Here is a 23752-nt window from a genome sequence, read left to right on the forward strand (position 1 = left end):
TGTACTATTCAGAGTTTAATTTTAAGCATACTTTCAATCAATTTATACAAGACTGCCATAATTGTATACGAAAAGATGTTGTTGTCGAATGATAAGTAAAAACCGTTTGCTTTCCACAATTATTCATAACTAGCGACCCGCCCTCGCTTCGCTTCGGAAACATTAAAACACACACGACACCAAAAAAAAAAATTAAAAAAAAAAAAAAAAAAGTAGCCTATGTTCATCAGGGACAATGTCAGCTTCTAATGGAAAAAGAATTTTTCAAATCGGTCCAGTAGTTTCGGAGCCTATTCGAAACAAACAAATCTTTCCTCTTGATAATATTATTAGTATATTAGTATTAGTATAGAAGAAATAACAGGATATTTGGCTAGTTACGGAAAATAAATCCTTATAATGGTCGTGTGAAATGTACGAGATAGCAGATTCAATATATAATTACGATTCAATATATTTTATTATAATATATTGAATTTAATATAAGAATTTATTATAATATATTGAGTTTACAATTAATTCAATAAAATAATCTCAAATACTTTGAGATATTGCAAGTTTTTCGAACATTTCAATGCATTCAAAAATCAATCAGCCCTTGTCTGCTATCTCATTTTTATTATAATTAATAATTAATAATATAATCATTAAATTTTGTTTTTTTTTCAATTGCTTAAGTTGATGCACGACCTCACGACCCACCTCGTGTTAAGCGATTATCGGGGCCCATAGACATCAACAACGTAACCGCCGCCATCCACCTTGAGACATGAGTTCTGAGACTCAGTTATACGACTGCCGCATCCTTGAATCCGAAACACATTACTGCTTCACGCCAGAAATAGGCAGAGTGGTAGTACCGTGCGGGCTCACAAGACGACCTATCACCAATAAATGGGCAAATTATAGTTTTTGGGGGCAAATTTTTTTACACAACTTTAATTTCAATGACTGTGCAAGCCATTCATGAACTTTTTTTAAGTACGTATTTCATTAGAAGTTGGTCCATACGTACGAGATTCAAACATTGGAACAGTTGCATACCTCCATGCCTCGGGCATCTTATCTTTTCCCATGATCTGTAAGCGGAGTAAAATGTCATTTCGGAACAAGGTGACATTTTACAAAACTTGCATAAGGCCCGTCATGACTTACGCGGGTGTGGTGTTCGCTCACGCGGCCCGCACATACATAGACACCCTCCAATCCCTACAATGCCGCTTTCGCAGGTTAGCCGTCGTGGCTCCGTGGTTCGTGAGGAACGTTGACCTACACGACGACCTGGGCTTCGAATCAATTCGGAAATACATGAAGTCAACGTCGGAACGGTACTTTCGATAAGGCGTCATGATAATCGCCTTATCGTTGCCGCCGCTGACTACTCCCCGAATCCTGATCATGCAGGAGCCAGTCACCGTCGACGCCCTAGACACGTCCTTACGGATGCATCAGATCCAATTACCTTTGCATTAGACGCCTTCAGCTCTAATACTAGGAGCAGGCTTAGGGACCCCGGTAACCGTACTCGTCGAACTCGACAAAGAGGTCGACGTGCAACCTAACCCATGCATCAGCCCGCTGAGTTTCTCGCCGGATCTTCTCAGCGGGTCACGATTCTGATCCGGTAGTAGACTCATTCGGGAAATAGCTACTCTTGAGTCGTTAGGTCTCGTTTGGAGGCGCTCGGGTAGCTGTTAGCAAATCCCACCCCTCCTGGCTGAGCCTTTGCACGCCCACCTGTCCTAGTGAAACTGGAAAGCCCTCCGGGCCACCAGTAACTTCTCAAACATAAAAATAAGGTTATCAACGATTAAGTAGGAAAAAAGTCTAATTTAATATTACCATTCCTGTTTTGGAGATCTATTTACAAGACTTTCGCACACGCCTAAATAGGCCTATCATTTCCTTCGCACAGTGAAACGACATATATGTATGTAATTAAATCAAAAACACTATTAATTAATCGTAATTGATCATATTTATCTCGGATTAGACGATATGCGTAATCGACGTGACGTAAATAATCTGTTCTAATTCTATAAATTGAATTTGAATTCCGTGTCATCAGTAACAATCATGGCCGGTAAAATGGCGGTCGCGTACCTGATTTGTATTTTATATACTGTATCCCTTGTTCAGGTAACTTTATTTTTAATTTGTGGTATCGAGAGGCTATTGTGGTTTAAGCGACATTATTGCAACTTTACATGAGAAGCCATTTAAAGTTTAAAATTAGGAAAAAAATTCGTGAACAAAAAAAACTTCTTCAGCTATTTCAATGAAGTAAGCTTAATTGAAGTTCAATTTAAAACATTGAACTTGATGCTAATGCCAAATGTAACGCACATTTAATTACAAAGATAAATGCCGCTTAAACCAAATAGCCCCTCGATATTACTTCTTGCCGCAATTTTTATTTATTTATTTCAAAGATGGGTGAACGAGCTCACGGCCCACCTGGTGTTAAGTGGTTACTGGAGCCCATAGACATCTATAACGTAAATGCCGCCGCCCACCTTGCGATATGCGTTCTAAAGTCTCAGTATAGTTACAACGGCTGTCCCGCCCTTCAAACCGAAACGCATTACTGCTTCACGGCAGAAATAAGCAGGGCGATGGCACGTACCCGTGCGGACTCACAAGAGGTCCTACCACCAGTAGAAGTGCCGCTAAGACTCCTGAAAATCATAGCTGAAGTCTGAACTGTATCGCGGCTGTTCCCCCATTTAAACCGACACCCAACAAACAGGGACAGGTCGGTGGTGTCTACCCGCACAGACTCGTAATCATTGACGCATTATAATGACGTATAATGCATTATGTAACCATACTGAGACCTTAGAACTTATATCTCAAGGTGGGTGGCGCATTTACGTTGTAGATGTCTATGGGCTCCAGTAATCACTCAACACCGGGCGGGCTGTGAGCTCGTCCACCCATCTAAGCAATAAAAAAAAATCATTGCGTGAACATTGAAACCTCAATGATTACGCAACTTAACCCATAGACACACACAGAGTTTCTCGCCGGATCTTCTCAGTGGGTCGCGTTCCCGATCCGGTGGTAGATTCACTGCTCTTGCTAGAGTCACTGTTAGCATCACTCAGGTTTGAGCCCCGTTAGCTCACCTACTAGTTAAGGTTACGCTGAAATAGCCTCTCAAAGCTAAAGCTTAGGTAGAAAAAAAAAAAAGATTACGCAACACTATAGTGGACTCATTTTTTATTACACGATGCAATTCCTTCATTTATTGGCTTAGGTGGTTGGACCGGCTCACGATAGCGGGTGCCCATAGATATAAACCCCCACCACCTAATGACATGAGGTCGAAATATCAATTATATTGTTTTTCTTCTTCCTACAGAATAAATTTCAAATTAAAAACATATTTATTCTTTGTTGCAGGGCAATCCGGTTAATGCCGGATCAGAGGCGATCATCGAAGATCTCCGAAACAGTAAGAAACTGTATTTCAATATAGAACGGCTCTGTTCTTTAATAGAGATAAATAATAATTGAATATGCAATATCGAAAAGGGCACATCTCTGAAAATGTAAAATGTTCAGGAAATGAAAAAAAAACTGATTATTTTCTAAAGCAGTGTAAAATTTAAAATGTTAACTTTTGAGATATATTTTAGTGTTAATTAGCAATTGAAAATTATTGGAATTATTATAAAATGGGTGTAGGTAAGCCTCAAAAGTACATGTATATGAAAAAACGTATTTGACAAAATATGCGACATGTGCCCTTTTCGAAATTGCATATTCAATTACTATTGTCATAGAATTAAATTCACTTATTGTAATTAACATTGGGCCATCCCTAGCGAGCTCTGTAGCTGTGTCAGATATTTAGGTACTTTTGCATTGCTTGCAATGTTCTATATTATCGCCGTCAACTTGCTATTGCTACATCAACGTGTGTTGAAATGGAAAAACCAATTTGAATTCCTTATAAAATCGTGTTATCGGTAGCGAATTATGTATTTAAATACCCATGTCATCGTCCTCGTCGAACCCGTCGCTTGTGACGAAGGGCTCGATGAGTGAATTAACCCATAGACACAGCCCACTGAGTTTCTCGCCGGATCTTCTCAGTGGGTGGCGTTTCCGATGCGGTGGTAGAATCTGCGAAGCACTGCTCTTGCTATGACCAGTGTTAGCAACACACCCGGTTTGAACCCCGTGAGCTCACCTACACGTCAAGGAGAAGCTGATATAGCCTCTCAAGGCTATCAGCATAGGTAGGAAAAAAAATACCCAACATCATTTAAATCTAAAATCAACAATGATACGTACCAGTCAAATCAATTTTTATTTCGAAGTTTCTGAGGAACTCCTTCTCCTCTCCCTCTACTTCTTCCTCTACTTCGCGGTGTTTTTTCAAACGATGTATGCAGAAACCTTGATACAGCCTATGCCCTCATCCACTATCCATGATTGATGGTAACCACATCCTATAAAGTGAGACGTAGGTATATTAATGAGTACATCAGAGGAAGTGTGAAAGTAGCCCCGGTAATTAACAAATTAAAGAGCGGACGGTTAGCGTGGTATGGGCATGTGATGCGTAGAAAGCAGATGCATGTGACTAGGAGGTGTATGGAAATGGTAGTGCAAGGTAGAGGGGGAACAGGTCGACCGATGAAGACATGAATGGAGTATGTGAATGACGATATGAGAGAGAGAGGAGTGAGCGTCGAGATTATGGCTGATGCAAAGGAATGGGATAAAAAAATTTGCCGTGCCGACCTCACCTAGTGGGATAAAGGGAGACAAAGAAAAAAAAGAAACAATTCTTATCTTTAATTTGCGAATAGGCATTACTTCAATTTACCAGAGAACTATCTTTCCGATTCAGCGGACCGCCAATCTCGCATCGTAGCAGGTTGGCCCGCAGAAGACACTCAGATCCCGCATCAGGTCAGCATTCGTATGGTCAGCCCCGTCGGGGCAGTCAGCTCCTGCGGCGGTTCAATCATTCACCACGAATGGGTCCTGACTGCGGCTCACTGCCTCGCCAAGTAAGTAGACAAAAGTGCAAATCTAATTTATACACAATGCCGTTCAGATCAACTCGGTTGGGTAAGCTAGAAAGGCCTACCCAAATAAAATATACCAAAAATCATAGGAAACGTTAACGTACATAGCAAAGCTACTTAGTGCTTATCGTGAAGGACTCTTCAACATCCCTACATCCGATCTTTGATTAGACTTTAATCTGATCGCAGCCGCGCCAATAAAGAAACGAATCGAAAATGGCGTCTATGTATCTGCACTGACAGATGGTAGGGTTAACAAATAAAAAGAAAGATAGAAAGAAAACGTTGTTTATTGTAAAAAAAAAAAAAAGAGGATTTCTTTTCTTTAATTTCTCCAGATTATTTTCCTCTTCAAAGCATTTAATAACGTTATACACGATTTCGCGTGCATCACTGTGAAGGACTTTTCCTCGTTTGTGAAAAGCCATATTGTTTACCAGTCAGAACTGATTTTTTTTTGCATGCTGTACACGCCGTGTGCGACTAAAGACAGCAATAGTTTAGAGTGAGAGTGCATGATCGGCGTCGCCATTTTAGATACGTTTCTTTATTGGCGCGGCTCATACCAAACTTGACAGGATCATGATGGACTGGAGAGTCTGAAAATTTCAACAATATCTTTCCAGTCCTTTGGAAGTCTACAGGGAACATACTTAAGTACCTAACCGCATCTAATTTTTTTAATTTACTAGCTGACCGGGCAAACGTTGTTTTGCCATATACCTACATTATTTTATAGGAAATATTTTTCTTTCGGCCACCTTTAACATTTAGGAGTATGATGTTGAACCATTCTCAGACCTACCCGATGTACACACAAAAGGAGATTGCCCATTATTGGTTTCGTGTTGTGCTACGATCAAATATATATTAAAAATTAAGTTTTTATTTTTAAACAATTTCCTCAAAAATATTAAGTTATAACTTCGCCGGATATAGAAAATTAAAACAATTAGTAATTTAAAAACTTCTATCTAGTAGTAGTTCAATTTTCCCAATGGAAAGGCAAAGAAATTAATTCATACAGCCTAATCTTTTAGAAAAAGGATAATATGGAGTGAAATGACATGAAGTTGATTAATTTGAGACATTAATCAATTGGCATGAAATTAAATTAGTTAATTCGATTGGCAAAATATTTATACCTTTTATATTTTTTTTAAAAAAAGTTATAAAAAAAAAAAAAAGATTGTGTATGGTATGATACCTTTGCCTTTCCAGTTGGAAAAATACAACTACTACTGCTACTGACATTTGACAAGTACCTACCTAACAATAATATTTTGATTTATTGACGCGGTTTTTCATGTTTCCGATTGAGTTATATCGTGTGTTTCGATCATATTATTCGTTACCTATTTTGTTAGGCAGAAGTTCAGGCATATTGGGGGCAGAATTAATTTATTTATCATACGTACTTATTAATCAATCGTGATGAAAACATTGCTAATACTATTAATGCATGGTTATTACTACAGCTATCTCGTTGGCAATCGAACTGTGGGTTGTTGTGTCCATGTTAGGCTGGGCTGGGCTAGGTACAATGATACATCTGCACAATATGAGAAATATATTATTTTATGTCTATTTTTGTTTTATTTTGAATTTCCGCAATAGTTCCGCAACCTTTACTTCACGAATGGACGTAGTGGCCCTAGCCACACAATACTATGCTAGCTAAATAAGTTTATACTATATACATGTTTTCATTTAGGAATTCAGCATAATCAAAAAATATCCACTGCTGTCTTGTACAAAAAATAACCTAATTCTAAAAACTTCATTGGTCCTTTACTAGCAAATCCGGCGAACTAGAGATTTAATTTTTTTTTATAATTGAATAAACATATTAAACCCTACAAAATGAGGTAAGTTACATGAGAGCACAAACTGAAACCAAATTCCATACTACAATGGGCATTCTCCTTTTATGAGAATTAGTTGAGCCATTCCGGAAGAGTTCGCTAACAAATATCGCGACACGAGAATTTTATATTTATTTATTTTATTTATTTCTGTATACACAGAAAAAAAGACATAGTACAGAGTAATAGGAAAATTATATACAAAGGCATGAACATCATTATGAACATCTAATATATAAAATTCTATCATCATTAAAATTAAACAGGTTCGTTCTAAGCACTTGCGATCCCTAACTTGCTTATGGAACTACCGTGAGACTTTTTTTATTGCTTAGATGGGTGGGTGAGCTCAGCCCACCTGGTGTTAAGTGGTTACTGGAGCCCATAGACATTTACGACGTAAATGCGCCACCCACCTTGAGATATAAGTTCTAAGGTCTCAACTATACAACGGCTGCCCCACCCTTCAAACCGAAACGCATTACTGCTTCACGGCAGAAATAGGCAGGGTGGTGGTACCTACCCGCGCGGACTCACAAGAGATCCTACCACCAGTAACAATCTACATGCAATCCAGTTCCAATCACAGGACTGTCGTTTTACGAACGTTCTGTCGACTCACTGCGTCAAGTGAACTGATTGGAAATTCCGGGGCAATTATTATATTTCTGTCCTCAAGCGCTAAAATCAGCATTTTTCGTAACAATTTTTAGAGAATGCCCTTCCTATATAGGGGAATGTTTCCAAATTCGTTTGTTACATTTTAATATAGCTAGTATGCTATCCGCAAGCATATTATAGTATATCTAAATCAGTATGTCTAGATATCAGTATGTCTAATCCCATTAAATCCTGTAACATAGGATTTAATACTTCGAGTCTGTGTGACGATGAGTTTGAAAAATTAATGATTAGATATGAAGATTTTGCAGATAATAGATACTACCTAACATTTAATTCGACTCACTCGGTGAAGTAGGTAACGCCGCGACTGTTGCGCCAAGGGTCGTGGATTCGATTTCCACATCTACAAAATATTGTGTAATGATTATTTCCTCTTTGTCTAGATGTTTATTATCTATATGTCGGAGACTGTCATTAGTAGTTAGTAGCTAAATGAAACGCAGCACGATTGCGGTATCGTCGTGTTTTTTTTCCTACCTATTCTACTAACCTCAAGGGGTTATTCTGGATTCGCCGAGCTTGTAGGTGAGCTCACGGGGCTCCAACCGGAGTGTTGCTAACACTGGCCCTAGCAAGAGCAGTGCTTCGCAGAATCTACCGCCGAATCGGAAACGCGACGAGAAGACCCGGCGAGAAACTCAGTGGGCTGTGTTTATGGGTTAATTCGCTCGTCGAGCCCTTCGTCGTAAGCGACGGGTTCGGCGAGGACGGTGACCGGTGCTTGTGGTACCTAAAAGCACCGTTAATAGATCGGGAGGATCCGTAATGACGTGTTTTGGGCGACGTCGACTGTTTACCATTTGGTCACAGGATCGAGGATGTAATTTCCAGCGGCCACGACAAGAGGGCTCTCATGTCGTGCCGCCTTTTCAAAGTGGCGCAATGATGCCGACTTTAGCTACTTACTGACTGATAAGTTATGTCAACTATATATGTATATACCCTTTAACAATGCAATGCATTTGTTACAGTCGCATCAACTTCGTGGTGCGTTTGGGCTTGACGAACCTGACCCGCCCGGATTACTTGGTCGAGACCACACACAAGTTCATCCATCCGGGGTACATTGAAATTATAGCCGGAGTCCAAACCGACGACATTGCGCTGGTTAAGCTAAACCATCACATTCCATACACACGTGAGTGATTACGCTTATTATTTTAAGCTATCTATACTTCTATACTAATCTATACTTTATACTAATATTATAAAGAGGAAAGATTTGTTTGTTTGTTTGTATTGAATAGGCTCCGAAACTACTGAACCGATTTGAAAAATTCTTTCACTGTTTGGAAGCTACACTATTTCCGAGTGACATAGGGTATAATTTTTTTTGAAAAAAATTAGGGTTCCTTGCCAAAACTCCCATAATGTAACCCAAGGTGTAAAACAATTACCTAAAATATGCTTTACATCGCGTGCCCTGCGAAAACTATTGATGAGAAAATAATGTACTACAGCTTTGTTGAACACATTATTATTTACAAGTGTCGCGACAGCATGTCTTACTATCTAGGTATATATTAATACGTGAAGCAAAAACTTTGTATCCCTTTTTACGAAAATTGCGCGGACGGAGGAGTATGAAATTTTCCACACTTATAGAGAATATAGAGAAGAAGTGCACAATGCAACTATTTTTTTTTAAATAATGCATAAAAGATACATTAAATCAATAAAGAAAACATTACACACACGACCATGTATTTGACACACACACATATACTCTTTGTTTATTGTCAAACTTTTGTTATTGCTTAAAGTCTGTAGTCAAATTGGGAATAGGTTAGTATTGTTTATCTTTAATATTACGAGTATTTGTCTATAGTGTAGTCTTGGCGAAATCTGTAACAATAGGACCATAATAATGTTGAAATTTATAATTTCAATTCATTATAGTCGAATTGGACCACTAGTTATAGTTATACCACAATAAGTGTTCTATTATTTAAAAAAATAAAACAACGTCAAATATCGTTGAAATTTTTGTTAAAGACCAGTGGAGCCGGAGCGGGCCGCTAGTGGTTAGATATTCGAATAAGGTTCGTTCTAAGCACTTGTAGCCCCTAACTTGCTTAAGGAATTACCGCGAAGGAATCCGATTTCAAACACAGGACTGTCTTGGACGAATGCTCTGTCAGCTAACTGCGATCAAGTGAACAGTGTGCTTAGTGCGAGTTTCTTAACGTTCTCGATAGCGTAAAAGTTAACTTAAATTTGTATGCAGTTGGAACAGCGCCCCTAGCGGCAAACGTACGCAAACGATCCCATTCCATACAAATATGAGCTAACTTTTACGATACGAGTTAAAAAACTCGCACTAAGCGCACTGATTGCAAAACCGGATGTAGATTGCGTTTCGTTTCACCAACAACCAAAATAATAATATTACTTAAATTAACAATTAGTTTACAATTACTTTTGAAAATAAAGATGTGAGCCGTCACGGGACGCCTGGCAGATGTGAAACATCGACATTATTTTGTAAAATTAATATGCAGAAAAGAACAGATTGTGATAGGAACTAAATATGTCATAATGATAGTGGTGACCCGGACGTGATTTGAACTCAACGGTAGTTGTTTCAGCATTTTCTGATAGGACTATAATAAAAGCTGTTCGGTTGTAATACGGCCGAACATCTTAAGGCTTCGTCAAACAGAACGCGTCCTTAGCGCCGCGTTTTAACGTCGCGCTCTTTTCATGTCACACCAATTGACTAGATGAGCCCAACGCTCCTTGACGCAACGTAACGCCAAATCATAGTGCCTTTCGATAGCAGTGTGAAAATTTAAAAGTATTAAGATGTCGAGTGATTCAGATGTGGCATTGTATAAGCATAAGTATATTTTCTAACTATTACTATCAATTTTTCGGGCATTATCCAGTATTTTAATACACATTCACTCGGACGCTAAAATAAAATTTGTAAAAAATTACAACGCCTGACGTCCTAACGCTGCATACTTATAGCGCTGGGGCTCTGTTTGACGGTATGTTACCATAGTAGTACAACACATCTCGGCGTCATAGCGCGCCGTCAGTTTAGCGCTCTGACGCGCGCTAATTACGCGTTCTGTTTGACGAAGCCTTTAGTAAGCTATAACGCCACACTGCACGTTTATTTAAAGTTGCGGTTGATCAGTATCAACAGTCGTATAACAACAACCTGGTTCCGCGGAAGTCGGCTCCGGTCCTCGTTACCGTAACATTTAACATTAACATTTATTGATTAAAACATTAACATATAACAATAACATTTAGAACATCTTATTTAAAAAAAAAAAGAACATATTTGAGAAAATCCAAAAAAAAAAAAAATAAGCCCGCTGAGTTTGTTTCGCCGGTTCTTCTCAGGACTGTGGCTTTTTTTTGGAACCGGTGGTAGAGTTAACATTTTCATTTATATTTTGACATTCAACAAGTGTGTTTTTGATGACATCCAAGTTGAAATAAATGATTTTGAATTTGAATTTGAATAGAACATTTGTAGAACATAGAACATTTGTAAGTGATTGTGTGTATTAAAGTGAGTTAGTAAAATCCAGACTTATCATTAGTAAACAACTGCTGCGACGCAACTCTGTGCCCCCACAAAAGCACTTCCATAATAGTCTCTCTCAACCAACCCATATGAACCAGGTACCATCCAGCCCTGCAGACTACAGAACAGTGAACAGAAGAACATCAATTACGATGGCGCGGTCTTTACCGTCAGCGGCTACGGACGTACAGATGATCCATGGAACGGTATGTTTTGATTTTGACGGTAGACCAAGGTACCGAGCCGGTAGGCAGCGGCTTGGCTCTGCCCCTGGCATTGCTGAAGTCCACGGGCGACGGTAACCACTCACCATCAGTTGGGGGGTATGACCGTCTGCCCACAAGGGAAAAAAAATTTTTTTTACTAAAGAATCATTGGGAATTAGTGACCCCGTCGCTTGAGACCCAACCGGACCGGATGTCGTCACGACAGAAGCCGAAGAGAAAAGGCGAGTGGGCACGATACTAAAGAACGTTTTCAACCTAATTGCTACTCGCTCTTCTCCACACGACCGCAATGCTGACACTGCCCCTAAGTTGACCCGTCTACTACTGAAGGATTTTTCGAAGCGACATAATGACAGTTTTCACTGGTGGTAAGACGTCTTGTGAGTCCGCACGGGTAGGTACCACCGCCTCGCACATCTCTGCCGTGAAGCAGTAATCCGTTTTGGTTTGAAGGGTGGGGCAGCCGTTGTAACTATACTGAGACCTTAGAACTTATATCTCAAGGTGGGTGGCGCATTTACGTTTTAGATGTCAATGGGCTCCGGTAACCACTTAACACCAGGTGGGTCGTGAGCTGGTCCACCCACCAAAGCAATAAATAAAAAAAGCATAATTTAAATCATTTATATTTGTTTCGTCACCTCACTCCACGGAATTCCGATGAGCCAATAGTTGCTCTCTCAGTCCAAACTCCAAACAGTAACACAATACTTCCACTTTTTCAATCAAAACCAGCGCTACTGTAAATAATACGACGCATTTCGTGCTCATTCACTCATCTAAGTTACCGTGGCATTACGTGAGCAGGTGGCGTGGCGTCAGAAATCCTGTTGTGGGTACATCTGCGTGGTATCACCAACGAGCAGTGCATGACCCACTACCCGAATAGCCGGGTCATCCAGGAGCAGACCATATGCGCCGCTTACTACAACGACACCGCACAGTCCTCGTGCCAGGTAAGTTGAATCCAGGCGTATTCTCCCCGCAATAAAGTTGAAGACCATTTTCAAAGTGTGCAATGACAAACCAGGTTTTCAGTGCACCATTTTATAATATATAGGACCGCGACAACTGCATTCATAAGCGTCTGCCAGTGAAAAATTTCCTGGTCCTGGCCATCTGGTGTTAAATGGTTGCCAAAGACCAAGGGCGTCAACACTGAGATTGGGTTCAACTCGAAGTCTTCAAGTCCTACCGTTCTAAATAAGGAAGATCCAAATCAACTGAAGTTCTTTACAGACGCTTTTATTCACGGCTTTACCCCCCCCCCCCCCCTTCGAATGCGAAGAATCTGCAGATACTCAGTCAGGGCTTATTTTATTGCGAGCTCTATACTTTCTATCAGTAAAACATCTAACACGAATCCCGAAAACATAATTAGTTATGTTCTTTTTAATAAACTAACCCCTGCATCTTACTGTATTAGGGTACACAAAAATTGTCAAATAGATTTTAATAGGATTCTTTATTCCTTTTCCTTCATAAAACTATTCAGTTAAGGGTGTTCCCAGAGCTTTTATAAAATCTCCTAATTGTACCTACCCGTTGAATGTTAAGTGTTTTGATGTGTCATTTGGCGCGGTAGGCAGCGGCTTGACTCTGTCCCTGGCATTGCTGAAGTCCATGGGCGACGGTAACCACTCACCATCAGGTGGGCCGTATGCTCGTCTGCCTACAAGGGCTATAAAAAAAGAAAATCATAAAGTAACTCGTCGAATGCTACCAAAAGTTCGACATACAACCTAACCCACAGACAGCCCACTGAGTTTCTCGCCGGATCATATCAGGGGGCCGGGACCCCGATCCTCTAGTAGATTCAGCGAAGCACTGCTCTTAATAACAGTGCTTTTAGGTACCTAAAACTCAGGTCACCGTTCTCGTCGAACCCGTTGCTCGCGACGAAGGGTTCGACGAGTAATTTAACCCAGACACAGCCCACTGAGTTTCTCGCCGAATCTTCTCAGTGAGTCGCGTTTCCGATCCGGTGGTTGATTCTCCAAAGCACTGCTCTTGCTAGGGTTACTGTTAGCAACGTCCACAGGTTAGAACCCCGTCAGCTCACCTACTCGGTGTTATACAAACATACATGTTGTTGCAGGGAGACAGTGGTGGTCCTTTGACCATCGTTGATGAAGATGGACAGCCCACCATGGTCGGCGTAGTCAGCTTCGGACACCGAGACGGTTGCAACAGTCCTCATCCCTCAGGTAATAAGGGCGTAACTAAGGATGTACATTAACACAATGTAATAAGTTGAAAATTAGCTGGCGCGCGAGGTCAATGATCCCGCTTCGTGCGAGGGTAGCTTCGTGCAGTTGTTGAAGTTCTGTACACACTCGTTACGGGCTCAGACTCCGTGCTCATACGGCAAAATTTACAGCACTTACAATTTTATTTTGTTAACGTCACCATGGAACCGTATTACAGATACAATTCATTTTATCCTACCCACAATTTGTCTACATAAACTATAAATATATAGTACAGTCCCATGGAAGCAAAACACAATGTTAAATAACTAATGGCAGTGGTAGGACGTCTGGTGAGCCCTCTACCACGACCCTGCCTATTTCTGCCATGATGCAGTAATGCGTTTCGGTTTGAAGGGTGAGGCAGCCGTTGTACTGTTAAAAGGGAGACCTTACAACTCATGTCTCAAGATGGACGGCCGCATTGACGTGGTTTATGTCTATGGGCGCCAGTGACCACTTAAACACCAGCTGGACCGTGAGCTCATCTAACCATCTTAACAATGAAAAAAAATCGAAGCAATAACACTTGGTCCTTGGATATTACGAGTGACGGAAGAGACTAAGCGAACACTGTGTCTTCTAGGGTACGTTCGGCCGGGTCACTACCACGACTGGTTCTATGAGGTGACCGGCGTCAACTTCGACTGGAGCAGTGAGGACCTGAAGCCGATCGTCCTCGCCGAGGCCCAGGATGACGTCATCGCAGCCGAGTGATCAGCACGTCGATTTGTTATTCAATAAAATATTATGATATAATCCTCTTTTTTAATACGCTTTTATTAGCTTCAGACGTATGTATGTAACGGAATCTTTAAACATGATTTTGACCACCTTCAAAACGTCGGATTAACTCGAAATTTGGTATACTTATTAAGGACCGATGACAATTCAATATTTACAAAAAAATTGAAAAAATTTAAATTCAACTAAAAAATGAAAAATAAATAATATTATAGTTTAAAAAAACTAAAAAAACACGCTTTTATATAAAATCCAATAAAAAAATTGAAAATAAATTTTAATTAATTCGAATTAAAAATAGTGTTAGTAAAAATAATTTTATTGTAAAAAAAAAGCGTGGGGTGCATGGTATTAGTAGTTATAAATATTTTATGAACAGATATGAGTTGAAGGGTTATTTTGATAATATCCTGAAAAGCACCCCATGCTTTTTTACAATGAAATCATTTTTTCAAATTTATTTTCTATTTTTTAGTTGGATTTCCTATAAAAGCGTATTTTATTAGTTTTTTTAAACTATTATTTATTTCGTTGAGAATCCATTGTTATTAAGTTACGATCGAAGCTGCCCGTTTTCCGTTTGTGTATCCCTCCGCTTGTAACCAAATAATCTTATCTAATGCAACATCAATTTTATATTTGCGGGCTAGTGCAAAGTAAATCTGCACAAATAAATGATGTCCAGGCTCTGGTGGTGGCGTTGTTAGTAGGCAGTGGCACTTGTCAAGGACAGTGGCGGTTACCAAACAATCGACCTCACGCTTGAGGTCAACCAGGTTCTCATCCCGATGTTAAAGTTCAACAGAAACTCATATAATGGTGTGCCGGCTGAAGTTAGCTTATCATGAATTTAATAAGAATGCAATATATCGAGCGATTACGAGGTAAGTCAGTCGGACATAGCTCGTCATCTATACTAATATTACAAAGAGGAAAGATTTGTTTGTTTGTATTGAATAGGCTCCGAAACTACTGAACCGATTTGAAAAATTATTTCACTGTTGGGAAGCTACACCATTCCCGAGTGACACAGGGTATAATTTTTTTTGAAAAAAATTAGTGATCCTTACTAAAGCTCCAATAATGTAACCCAAGGTGTAAAAAAATTACCTAAAATATTCTTTACATCGCGTGCCCTGCGAAAACTATTGATGATAGAATAAAATAATGTACTACAATTTTGTACGACGATTATTATTTACAAAAAGTGGCCCAACAGCAATGTCTATTATAGTTATGCCGCAATAAGTGTTATTTTATTTAAAAAAATAAAACAACGTCAAATATCGTTGAAATTTTTGTTAAAGACCCGAGTGGAGCCGGAGCGAGCCGCTAGTGAAATATAATTGCAGACGCGAAATAAGCAAAAACTACGAAATATTTTGAATTTTCGAAATATGGTCGTTGCAAAATGAAGGACAGAAATGGCCACCTTTGGCTTTTATACAGGCCTTTAATCTATTTAGCCACGAATCTATGGATTTACGCACGGTTTCCAAGGGAAATTTCGCCACTGCTTGCCCAAAAACATTTTTAACAGACTCAATGTCGCCGTGTCGTTTAGAGCAGGCCCTGTCCTCTAAAACTGACCATAATTTGAAGTCTAAAGGGTTGAGGTCTGGTATCTAGCAAGGGCCAGTCTTCAGCTGTTATAAAATCCAAGTTTCAAGCAATGCCTGGGTAATTCGTGTCTTGTGACCAGGGGTAGTCCTGCTGGAAAGTCCACGGTATATTTTTAAAAAGTATATTGCCGCTAAGAGTAGACCTGATGTCTATGGGCTCCTATAACCACTCAACACCAGACAGTAGGCAGGCAGCGGCTTGGCTCGATTTTAATAGGATTCTTTATTCCTTTTCCTTCATAAAACTATTCAGTTAAGGGTGTTCCCAGAGCTTTTATAAAATCTCCTAATTGTACCTACCCGTTGAATGTTAAGTGTTTTGATGTGTCATTTGGCGCGGTAGGCAGCGGCTTGACTCTGTCCCTAGCATTGCTGAAGTCCATGGGCGACGGTAACCACTCACCATCAGGTGGGCCGTATGCTCGTCTGCCTACAAGGGCAATGAAAAAAAAAAACAAAAAAAGAAGACAGATCGGGAGCACGTCATCTAATCCGCAACTAAAAAACAACACACAATTTTCTGAAAATGTAATAAAATAAATAAAACTCTTAACAAAAAACTGTAAGCATTTTTTACATCTCAACAAAACAATATGAATCTTTCATTGACGTTTAGTTAGCAAGTTAACACTCTCTTTTGCTGTAGGTGTGCCCACTAAATTTGGTGGGAACACTGAGTCCACGGCACAAGATTGATTCGGAACACTTTCATTAAGACCCCTCGCACTATCTATCGGCTTCTTCAATCACGATCTCCACTGGCTTATGTCCAACAAACACCTTCCTGAGGATCTCTTCACAATACTCCTTTTCCTCCGTAAAACTTTCCAGTTCGGGGTGTCCTAAGTGCTGTTCTAAAGTCTCCTTCAAGTGTAGGGTGGGGTCCCGACATTGGTCCAGGACCCTGGCGTCCAGGTCCTCGAGCAGAGTGCAGAGTAAGTTCAGGAGGTGCTCGCTGGTCGCGTCACGACCCCCTCTCAGTTGTTCAGCTATAGTCCTGACTACATTGTGCTGGATGAACTGCTCTGGAAATACAATTTCAGATAGTTAATGCGAGCACAGGTTTCCTTCTCTTCTTAATACGCTTCTTATTATCTTCATACGTATGTTAGTATGTATCTAACGGAATCTTTGATTGTGATTTTGACCCCATTAAAAACGTCGGATTAAGTCGAAACTCGTCGAATTAACTGGTGGTAGGACCTCTTGTGAGTTCGTACGGGTAGGTACCACCAGCCTGCCTATTTCTGCCGTGAAGGAGTAATGCGTTTCGGTTTGAAGGGTGGGGCAGCCGTTGTAACTATACTTGAGACCTTAGAACTTATATCTCAATATGGGTGGCGCATTTACGTTGTAGATGTCTATGGGCTCCAGTAACCACTTAACACCAGGTGGGCTGTCAGCTCGTCCGCCCATCTAAGCAATAAAAAATATATATGCGAAGTTAGCACCGAGCATTGTACGACACTGGGTCGTTGACCTCTGACATCAGCTGATCTCTATATGTTACTACTGTTCCTTGTTTTGTCTTTGCCTATCACATTACCGAGACACAAGACTTCATATTTTGAATGCCATCGCAAACCTTAACATGACGTCAGAGCTCATTTTGAAACCCATTTCACTGAGTTCTTTTTATTACACATTGGCTGTCCATTGAAACCGGAACTGTGCCTTATCGACAGTAAGTAAGCCGTAACAGTATTATACAGGTAACCCTCCTATAACACGCTATTGTACAACGGTGAGCTCGTCCACCCATTTAAGCAATAAAAAAAAAAACCTGGTACCTTTAGCGTCGCTGTATTGGCTGGCCAGGTACCTGATGAGGAAGGCGGCCTTGGTCCTGGCGGAGGGCTCGTCCTGCGCCAGCGCCGCCCCCAACGCCCCGCACCCCCCGCGCGACACCAGCGAGCGACACGCGGGCGAGTACTCGCGGCAACCGCCTACACCACATATATGTGTTTGTTGTAAATACACAAATCTGCTCTGCATATTCCAACAAGATTCCAGATGGAATTTACTGGTGGTAGGACCTCTTGTAAGTCCACGCGGGTGGGTACCACCACCCTGCCTATTTCTGCCGTAAAACTGTAATGCGTTTCGGTTTGAAGGGTGAGGCAGCCGTTATACTTGAGACCTTAGAACTTATTTCTCAGGGTGGGTGGCGCATTTACGTTGTGGATGTCTATGAGCTCCAATAATCACTTAACACCAGATGGGCTGTGAGCTCGTCCAACCTAGATGGTTGCAATAAAAAAAATCTGACAAAAAAATATATTAAAAAATATGGAAATGCATAGAACTGACTCTCCAACCCAAATCAGATATGATAAGAAAACTTACATGATAAAGCATATAGACACTTGACGAGCGCTTCGCCTTGCTCTGATTGCACTAGAGTGAGTAGAACGTTCAGCAGACCGTACTCTAAGAACTTCTCCTGGCAGAACGGATTGTTCTGACAGAGCTCAGCCAGGACCGTACTGGCGAGGGCGCGGACCTTCTCATTTTCGCTTCCATAGCATATTGGAAACATAGCAAATCCTCCCATCTTGTAGAAGTCTGGAATTGAAAAAAAAAGTCATTTTAAGCATGAGCAGTGCACTGTAATCAATAACCTTCACCTTCCCAAATTCCTCCCATTATCGTCACTAATTTTAGGAAGGTAGAGAATATTGTCAGCCTGTACCAGTGTGTAGATAGAATGTCGTTTTACAATAGTATTAAGTGTCTACCTTAATTTTCATTATAGGTGGCAGCATTCTCTAGACCAGGGATTCTCAAACAGTTTCAGGCAAGAGTTCCCATCCTAAAATAATCATCCAACGATATGCCCAATATCGACCACTTTGGGATTTCCTATCCAAACCATAAACTGGTCTGTCTAACAAAGGCAGTGAACGAAATTAATATTGAATTAGTGAAGAATTTAGCAAAGAGCTCCCTTATTTTATACAAGTTTAATCTCAGTGGAGTTATCATTTTCTAAAGTACATTGATCGGTTCTGTATCTTATTCAGAATTAAAAATCTAGTTATGCTAGTGCCCTACCAAGTACTTAGTTACATTAATACCTCACCATTTGCTGTATCAATATCGTCAATATATTCAAGCACATTGTCAAAAGCCGCCTGTACGTCTTCTGGTAGTGGTTCCCCAAACTGTATGCTACGAATCCTTTCAGTATTTGTGAGAATTTTGATGGCGTTCAGCAACACTTCAGCAATGTTCACTGTCAGACTCTTTAGGGCATCTTCAAGGAATTTGCGTCTCTGGAAAACATGATAATAAGAATTTACATTATTCAAACTGTAAGATAATTTTAATTATGTTACCAAGCAATGAGTTTAAAATTATAATGAATTTTTTTCCCGGTCACCGTTCTCGTCGAACCTGTCGCTTGCGACGAAGGGCTCGACGAGTAAATTAACTCTCAGACACAGCCCACTGAGTTTCTCGCCGGATCTTCTCAGTGGGTCGCGTTTCCGATCCGGTGGTAGATTCTGCGAAGCACGGCTCCTGCTAGGGTTCGTGTTAGCAACGTCATCAGGTTTGAGCCCCGTGAGCTCACCTGCTAGTTACGGTTACGCTGGAATAGCCTCTCACGGCTACCAGCTTAGGTAGGAAAAAAAAAATGAATTTTTTTTCAGTCATCCACTCATGGGCTACTTGATATTTAAGTAATTAAAACAATTCCAATTATAATAAAAATTATTATAGAACTTAATTCTTTCTTATTTTGGTTATTTTGTTATTATTTATTTTAGTTATTTATATTAGTTATTTATATTTATATTATTTTTATATTAGTTATTTATATATTTTAATTCTTATTTTGGTTAGAAAAATCAGTAGATATCTGTGGGAGTTAACCCCCAGTATAATTCCATCATTTAACATGAGCCACTGAGTATCTAATGCTGTAGAGCATAGCTTCTCATTCCAAATTGAGTATCACTACAACACAAAGATCTCCATAGCCAAATAACTTTTTAAAAATCCTATCTGGTTTGAGAGTACTTTAGAGTATTTCATGTTGTTTGAATTTGTTTTTTTTATAACAAGTTGGTACATAACTTGCAGTGTGTTGAAAGTTTAAAATAAATGCTTGTGTTAAGCAATAGTTACTATTTACTATTTATTTAAATTACTAGTTATAATACACATTTATTATAGTTATAGTTGTAGATAGTAATATTTATAGTTATAGTGTTGATTTTTAGACCTTGTCAAACCCCAAATCAGTTTTTATTGATTTATTTGATTTATAGCCACTTTGGCCATAGCAGTCTGCTTTAGGCCAGTGGCCTCATGCAGTATTATTACAAGTGTTATTTAATAGCTTCTTCAGTACAGTTAAATTATTAATAAAATATAAAAATGAATTGCTGTTCGTTAGTCTTGCTAAAACTCGAGAACAGCTGGACTGATTTGGCTAATTGTGGTCTTTAATTATTTGTGGGAAGTCCAGAGAAGGTTTAAAAGGTAGACAAATATGAAAATGCTCGGAATTAAATAAAAATAACTATTTTGTTTTCCCTTTGATGTGTGTCCTGTCGGACGGATTCCTTTTGTTTGTTTCAAGTTTATTTTATACAAAAGTTTAGGTCTTTTATTTATCGATTGAGGCACTACGAAGGCTGCCGGGTCAGCAAGTTATTAATAAAATACTTACTTCATCATCAATTGGTCCCAATTCCGAGTTCCCTGGTGCATCTTCAGCTTTTGTGGCTTCCATTGCAAACCGTAAAAGTCCCTACAAATGTAATTTAGGTATATTATTATATTCTAAAGTAACCTAACCTTTTTTCAGCCTACAAAAATATGGGAATAATTAATATTCAGGGATAAGTGAGACCCTAAACTAAGATGTCCCCCATTTTTGGGAAACTAAGACTGATATTTTATATTTAAGACATTAAGATTTAGATAATGAGCACCCAGACAACAAGGAAAACCTGTTATTCCCATGAAGATTTTCCCAAGATTTGAACACATAACCCTCAGTGTGGCAATTCAGTGCTCTAATTCCCATACCACTGAGTCTGAGTATTCTAGGAACGTTTTCTATTGAAAGAGTGATGTAAGAAAAGAAATTCAATTGCTTAACCCCTGTGAAGCAAAGATGAAAAAAGCTGAACAGTTTAAAATAAAAATGAGGAGTACATATATTTCCGACCATAGAAGTTCCCAATACAGTTCAAGACTTTTGTACATTGCAGATCAAATTGTCTGTCATGGAACTGGACACTATTTGTCTTGAAATCTGGCTATTTCTGCCACAAAGCAGTCATTTTCATAGCATGTGATAAATGACATGCTCACCTTAACAGTAAAGAAACAAGCTCATGGGGTTTTATAAACATGATTTTATAGGTTATTTGCATAAGATTCATTTCTCTAAAAAATATTACTTGCAGGTTTCTTGGCTGCCTCGGCTGATTTGGTAGGACTTCATCTTGACTTCTTGTCGGATAAGTCAGGGCTCCGGCAATCGTGTTATTCTGCGTATTATTCGAACTCATCTTTTAGAAACTCAAATATTTTGTGAGATATCACTAGTACGTAATGGAATTCGAAATTGAACTGTAAAGCCAACTGAATCACGACTGGTTTTATTTAAAAGTTTATCCAGTTGATTCATCAAATATTTATTTCTAGAATTTTTACAAATCATCTAGAAACGTTTACAGTCGAACTTCATCGAATGTTTTCGAAACGCAAACCAAAAAGTGACATGTGACACTATGAGTCACAGTGTCATATGTCACTTTTTACTATGACAGTTAAAATTACAGATTCTAATACCACATGAAAGTAGATACCTACCAAATAAAAATATTGAAAAATCTAAATAAGACTATAATTTTTATGTTGGAATTTAACGAATTTCTTTGTTGGTTTACCAACGCTAACGAGCTTACTAGCAACTTTAGGCTATTATAGCTACCCCACGGCGAGTAGGAGAGCTCACGGGACTCGACCTAAAAGACTTTGAGTGCTAACACTAGCCCTAGCAAGAGCAATGCTTCTCAGAATCTACCACCAGATCTGAATCTCGACTAACTGAGAAGATCCGGCGAAAAACTCAGTGGGTTTCAATAACTGTTACTTGCAGCTATGGATGGTAAGGGTAATAAATTTATTATTCTATTCTAATATAATAAAAATCTCAACATAACACACTTAAAATATTCATAACAGAACATTTACATCACACCACTTGCTAGTGCTGTATTAGTGAGTTTTCGAGTGCTAATTTACTGCTTACCGCTTACATGATACTCACAGCTTGTATTTTAAACGTATCGATCGTATTTTCTCATACGATCGGTCGCCTTTCTTTTATCCTACTTACTTGCAGCATCATCTTACATTCCATCAAGACATTTCCAATTTATTTTCTTGGTATCCCAGTAAGCTGTCATATTTGACATTACTTTTTTCTTCTTGAAGAGGCAAAGGCAACTATTAAGAAACAGCTGTCAGCTGTCTCCGTTTTTAATATACAGGGTGGCCCATAAGTCCTTTGAAAAGTAAAATTTGAATAAAACGAACAGGGCGCGCGTGAGCGGTGCAGGGGAAGCGGGGGGAGTAACTTCGGTTTCTGGGAATTTAGTCGCGATAGAGCGTTTTACCGGAGCGGACCGTTCGTTTTGTGTGCGCGAGTTTTATAAAAACGACAATTCGGCAACCGTTGCGCGGCGTAAATTTCGAGAACACAAAGGTTTACACAACTTTGACGACACTCCAACTCTTCAAACGATTAAGAACTGGGTTGCTAAGTTCGAGGAGACCGGTTCGACGTTAGATAAACCGCGGTTGGGTCGCCCAAGGACGTCACGTACGGAACAAAACATAGACACAGTGACACAGTCTATTCGCGAAAATCCGACACAGTCAACTCGTAAGCGCGCCAGAGCATTAAACGTATCCAGGACATCGTTACAACGGATTTTGAAGAAAGATTTACATATGCACCCTTACAAAATTCAGTTGGTTCAAGAATTAAAGGAAACTGACGGTATTCAAAGACAAAATTATGCGAATGAAATGTTGAATCGGTTTACTTCCTTCAATAACATAATGTTCTCTGACGAGGCTCATTTCCATCTTAACGGGCATGTTAGTAAACAAAATTGCCGCTATTGGAGCCCCATCAATCCAAAACTTAAGCATCAGAAGCCCTTACATAGTCCGAAAGTGACTGTTTGGGCCGCTATGTCAGCCCATGGTATCCTAGGGCCTTACTTCTTTGAGGATGGCAGAGGGCGCGCAGTTACTGTTACGTCGGAGCGATATGTGGCTATGATCGAAGAGTTTTTCATACCAGAATTGCAAAACTTTTCAGGCTTTAATGCCAGGACGTGGTTTCAACAGGATGGGGCCACTTCTCACACCTCTAACACTGCTATGCCCGTTATCCGTCAACTTTTTCCTGGCAAAGTTATCTCTAAGAGAGGAGACATTTCCTGGCCTCCACGTAGTCCAGATCTGACCCCGATGGATTTTTTTTTGTGGGGCTACCTTAAGGCTAAAGTATACGACACAAACCCGCGGTCAATTGAGGCCCTAAAAGAAAACATCCGCAGAGAAATGACAAGCATTTCAGCAGTGACGTGCCGCGCAGTCATCGACAATTTTAGACGTCGTTTGCAAGAGTGCCGTGATCGCAACGGATTACATTTAGGAGATGTTATTTTCAAAAAATAATTCCCGTTTTTTAAGCTTTTTATGTAAATAAAAATTTAATTCATAATGTAATTAGT

The 23752-nt window shown here is 39.6% G+C and overlaps 2 protein-coding genes across 2 annotated transcripts; one reads left to right on the forward strand and one right to left on the reverse strand.

Annotated features, from left to right (window-relative positions):
* Positions 1 to 2033: 2033 nt before the first annotated feature.
* On the forward strand, positions 2034 to 14373 carry LOC114243555 (epithelial serine protease). The gene is made up of 8 exons (XM_028175087.2): positions 2034 to 2139; positions 3406 to 3457; positions 4865 to 5027; positions 8566 to 8732; positions 11237 to 11344; positions 12173 to 12321; positions 13464 to 13572; positions 14201 to 14373. The coding sequence occupies exons 1-8, from the start codon at positions 2077 to 2079 to the stop codon at positions 14329 to 14331; spliced, it is 942 nt and encodes a 313-aa protein (XP_028030888.2). The 5' UTR covers positions 2034 to 2076; the 3' UTR covers positions 14332 to 14373.
* Positions 14374 to 16535: 2162 nt separating this feature from the next.
* On the reverse strand, positions 16536 to 21742 carry LOC114242222 (hsp70-binding protein 1). Its single transcript, XM_028173309.2, has 6 exons — positions 21398 to 21742; positions 20659 to 20739; positions 19063 to 19255; positions 18327 to 18545; positions 17771 to 17926; positions 16536 to 17005 (listed from the first exon to the last, which is right to left on the reverse strand). Exons 1-6 carry the CDS (start codon positions 21506 to 21508, stop codon positions 16707 to 16709), a joined length of 1059 nt encoding a protein of 352 aa, XP_028029110.2. The 5' UTR covers positions 21509 to 21742; the 3' UTR covers positions 16536 to 16706.
* Positions 21743 to 23752: the final 2010 nt, after the last annotated feature.

The sequence above is a fragment of the Bombyx mandarina genome, chromosome 16 (assembly GCF_030267445.1).
Source record: "Bombyx mandarina strain Sakado chromosome 16, ASM3026744v2".
Classification (NCBI taxonomy): Eukaryota; Metazoa; Arthropoda; class Insecta; order Lepidoptera; family Bombycidae; genus Bombyx; species Bombyx mandarina.

Coding starts and splice junctions, on each gene's coding strand:
- LOC114243555 (XM_028175087.2), top strand. CDS start 2,077: ATGGCCGGTAAAATGGCGGTCGCGTACCTGATTTGTATTTTATATACT. Junction 3,458..4,864: donor CATCGAAGATCTCCGAAACA/GTAAGAAACTGT, acceptor TTTCCGATTCAG/CGGACCGCCAATCTCGCATC. Junction 8,733..11,236: donor CCATCACATTCCATACACAC/GTGAGTGATTAC, acceptor CATATGAACCAG/GTACCATCCAGCCCTGCAGA.
- LOC114242222 (XM_028173309.2), bottom strand. CDS start 21,508: ATGAGTTCGAATAATACGCAGAATAACACGATTGCCGGAGCCCTGACT. Junction 20,740..21,397: donor GGCAGCCAAGAAACCTGCAA/GTAATATTTTTT, acceptor TTACATTTGTAG/GGACTTTTACGGTTTGCAAT. Junction 18,546..19,062: donor CGATATTGATACAGCAAATG/GTGAGGTATTAA, acceptor TTTCAATTCCAG/ACTTCTACAAGATGGGAGGA.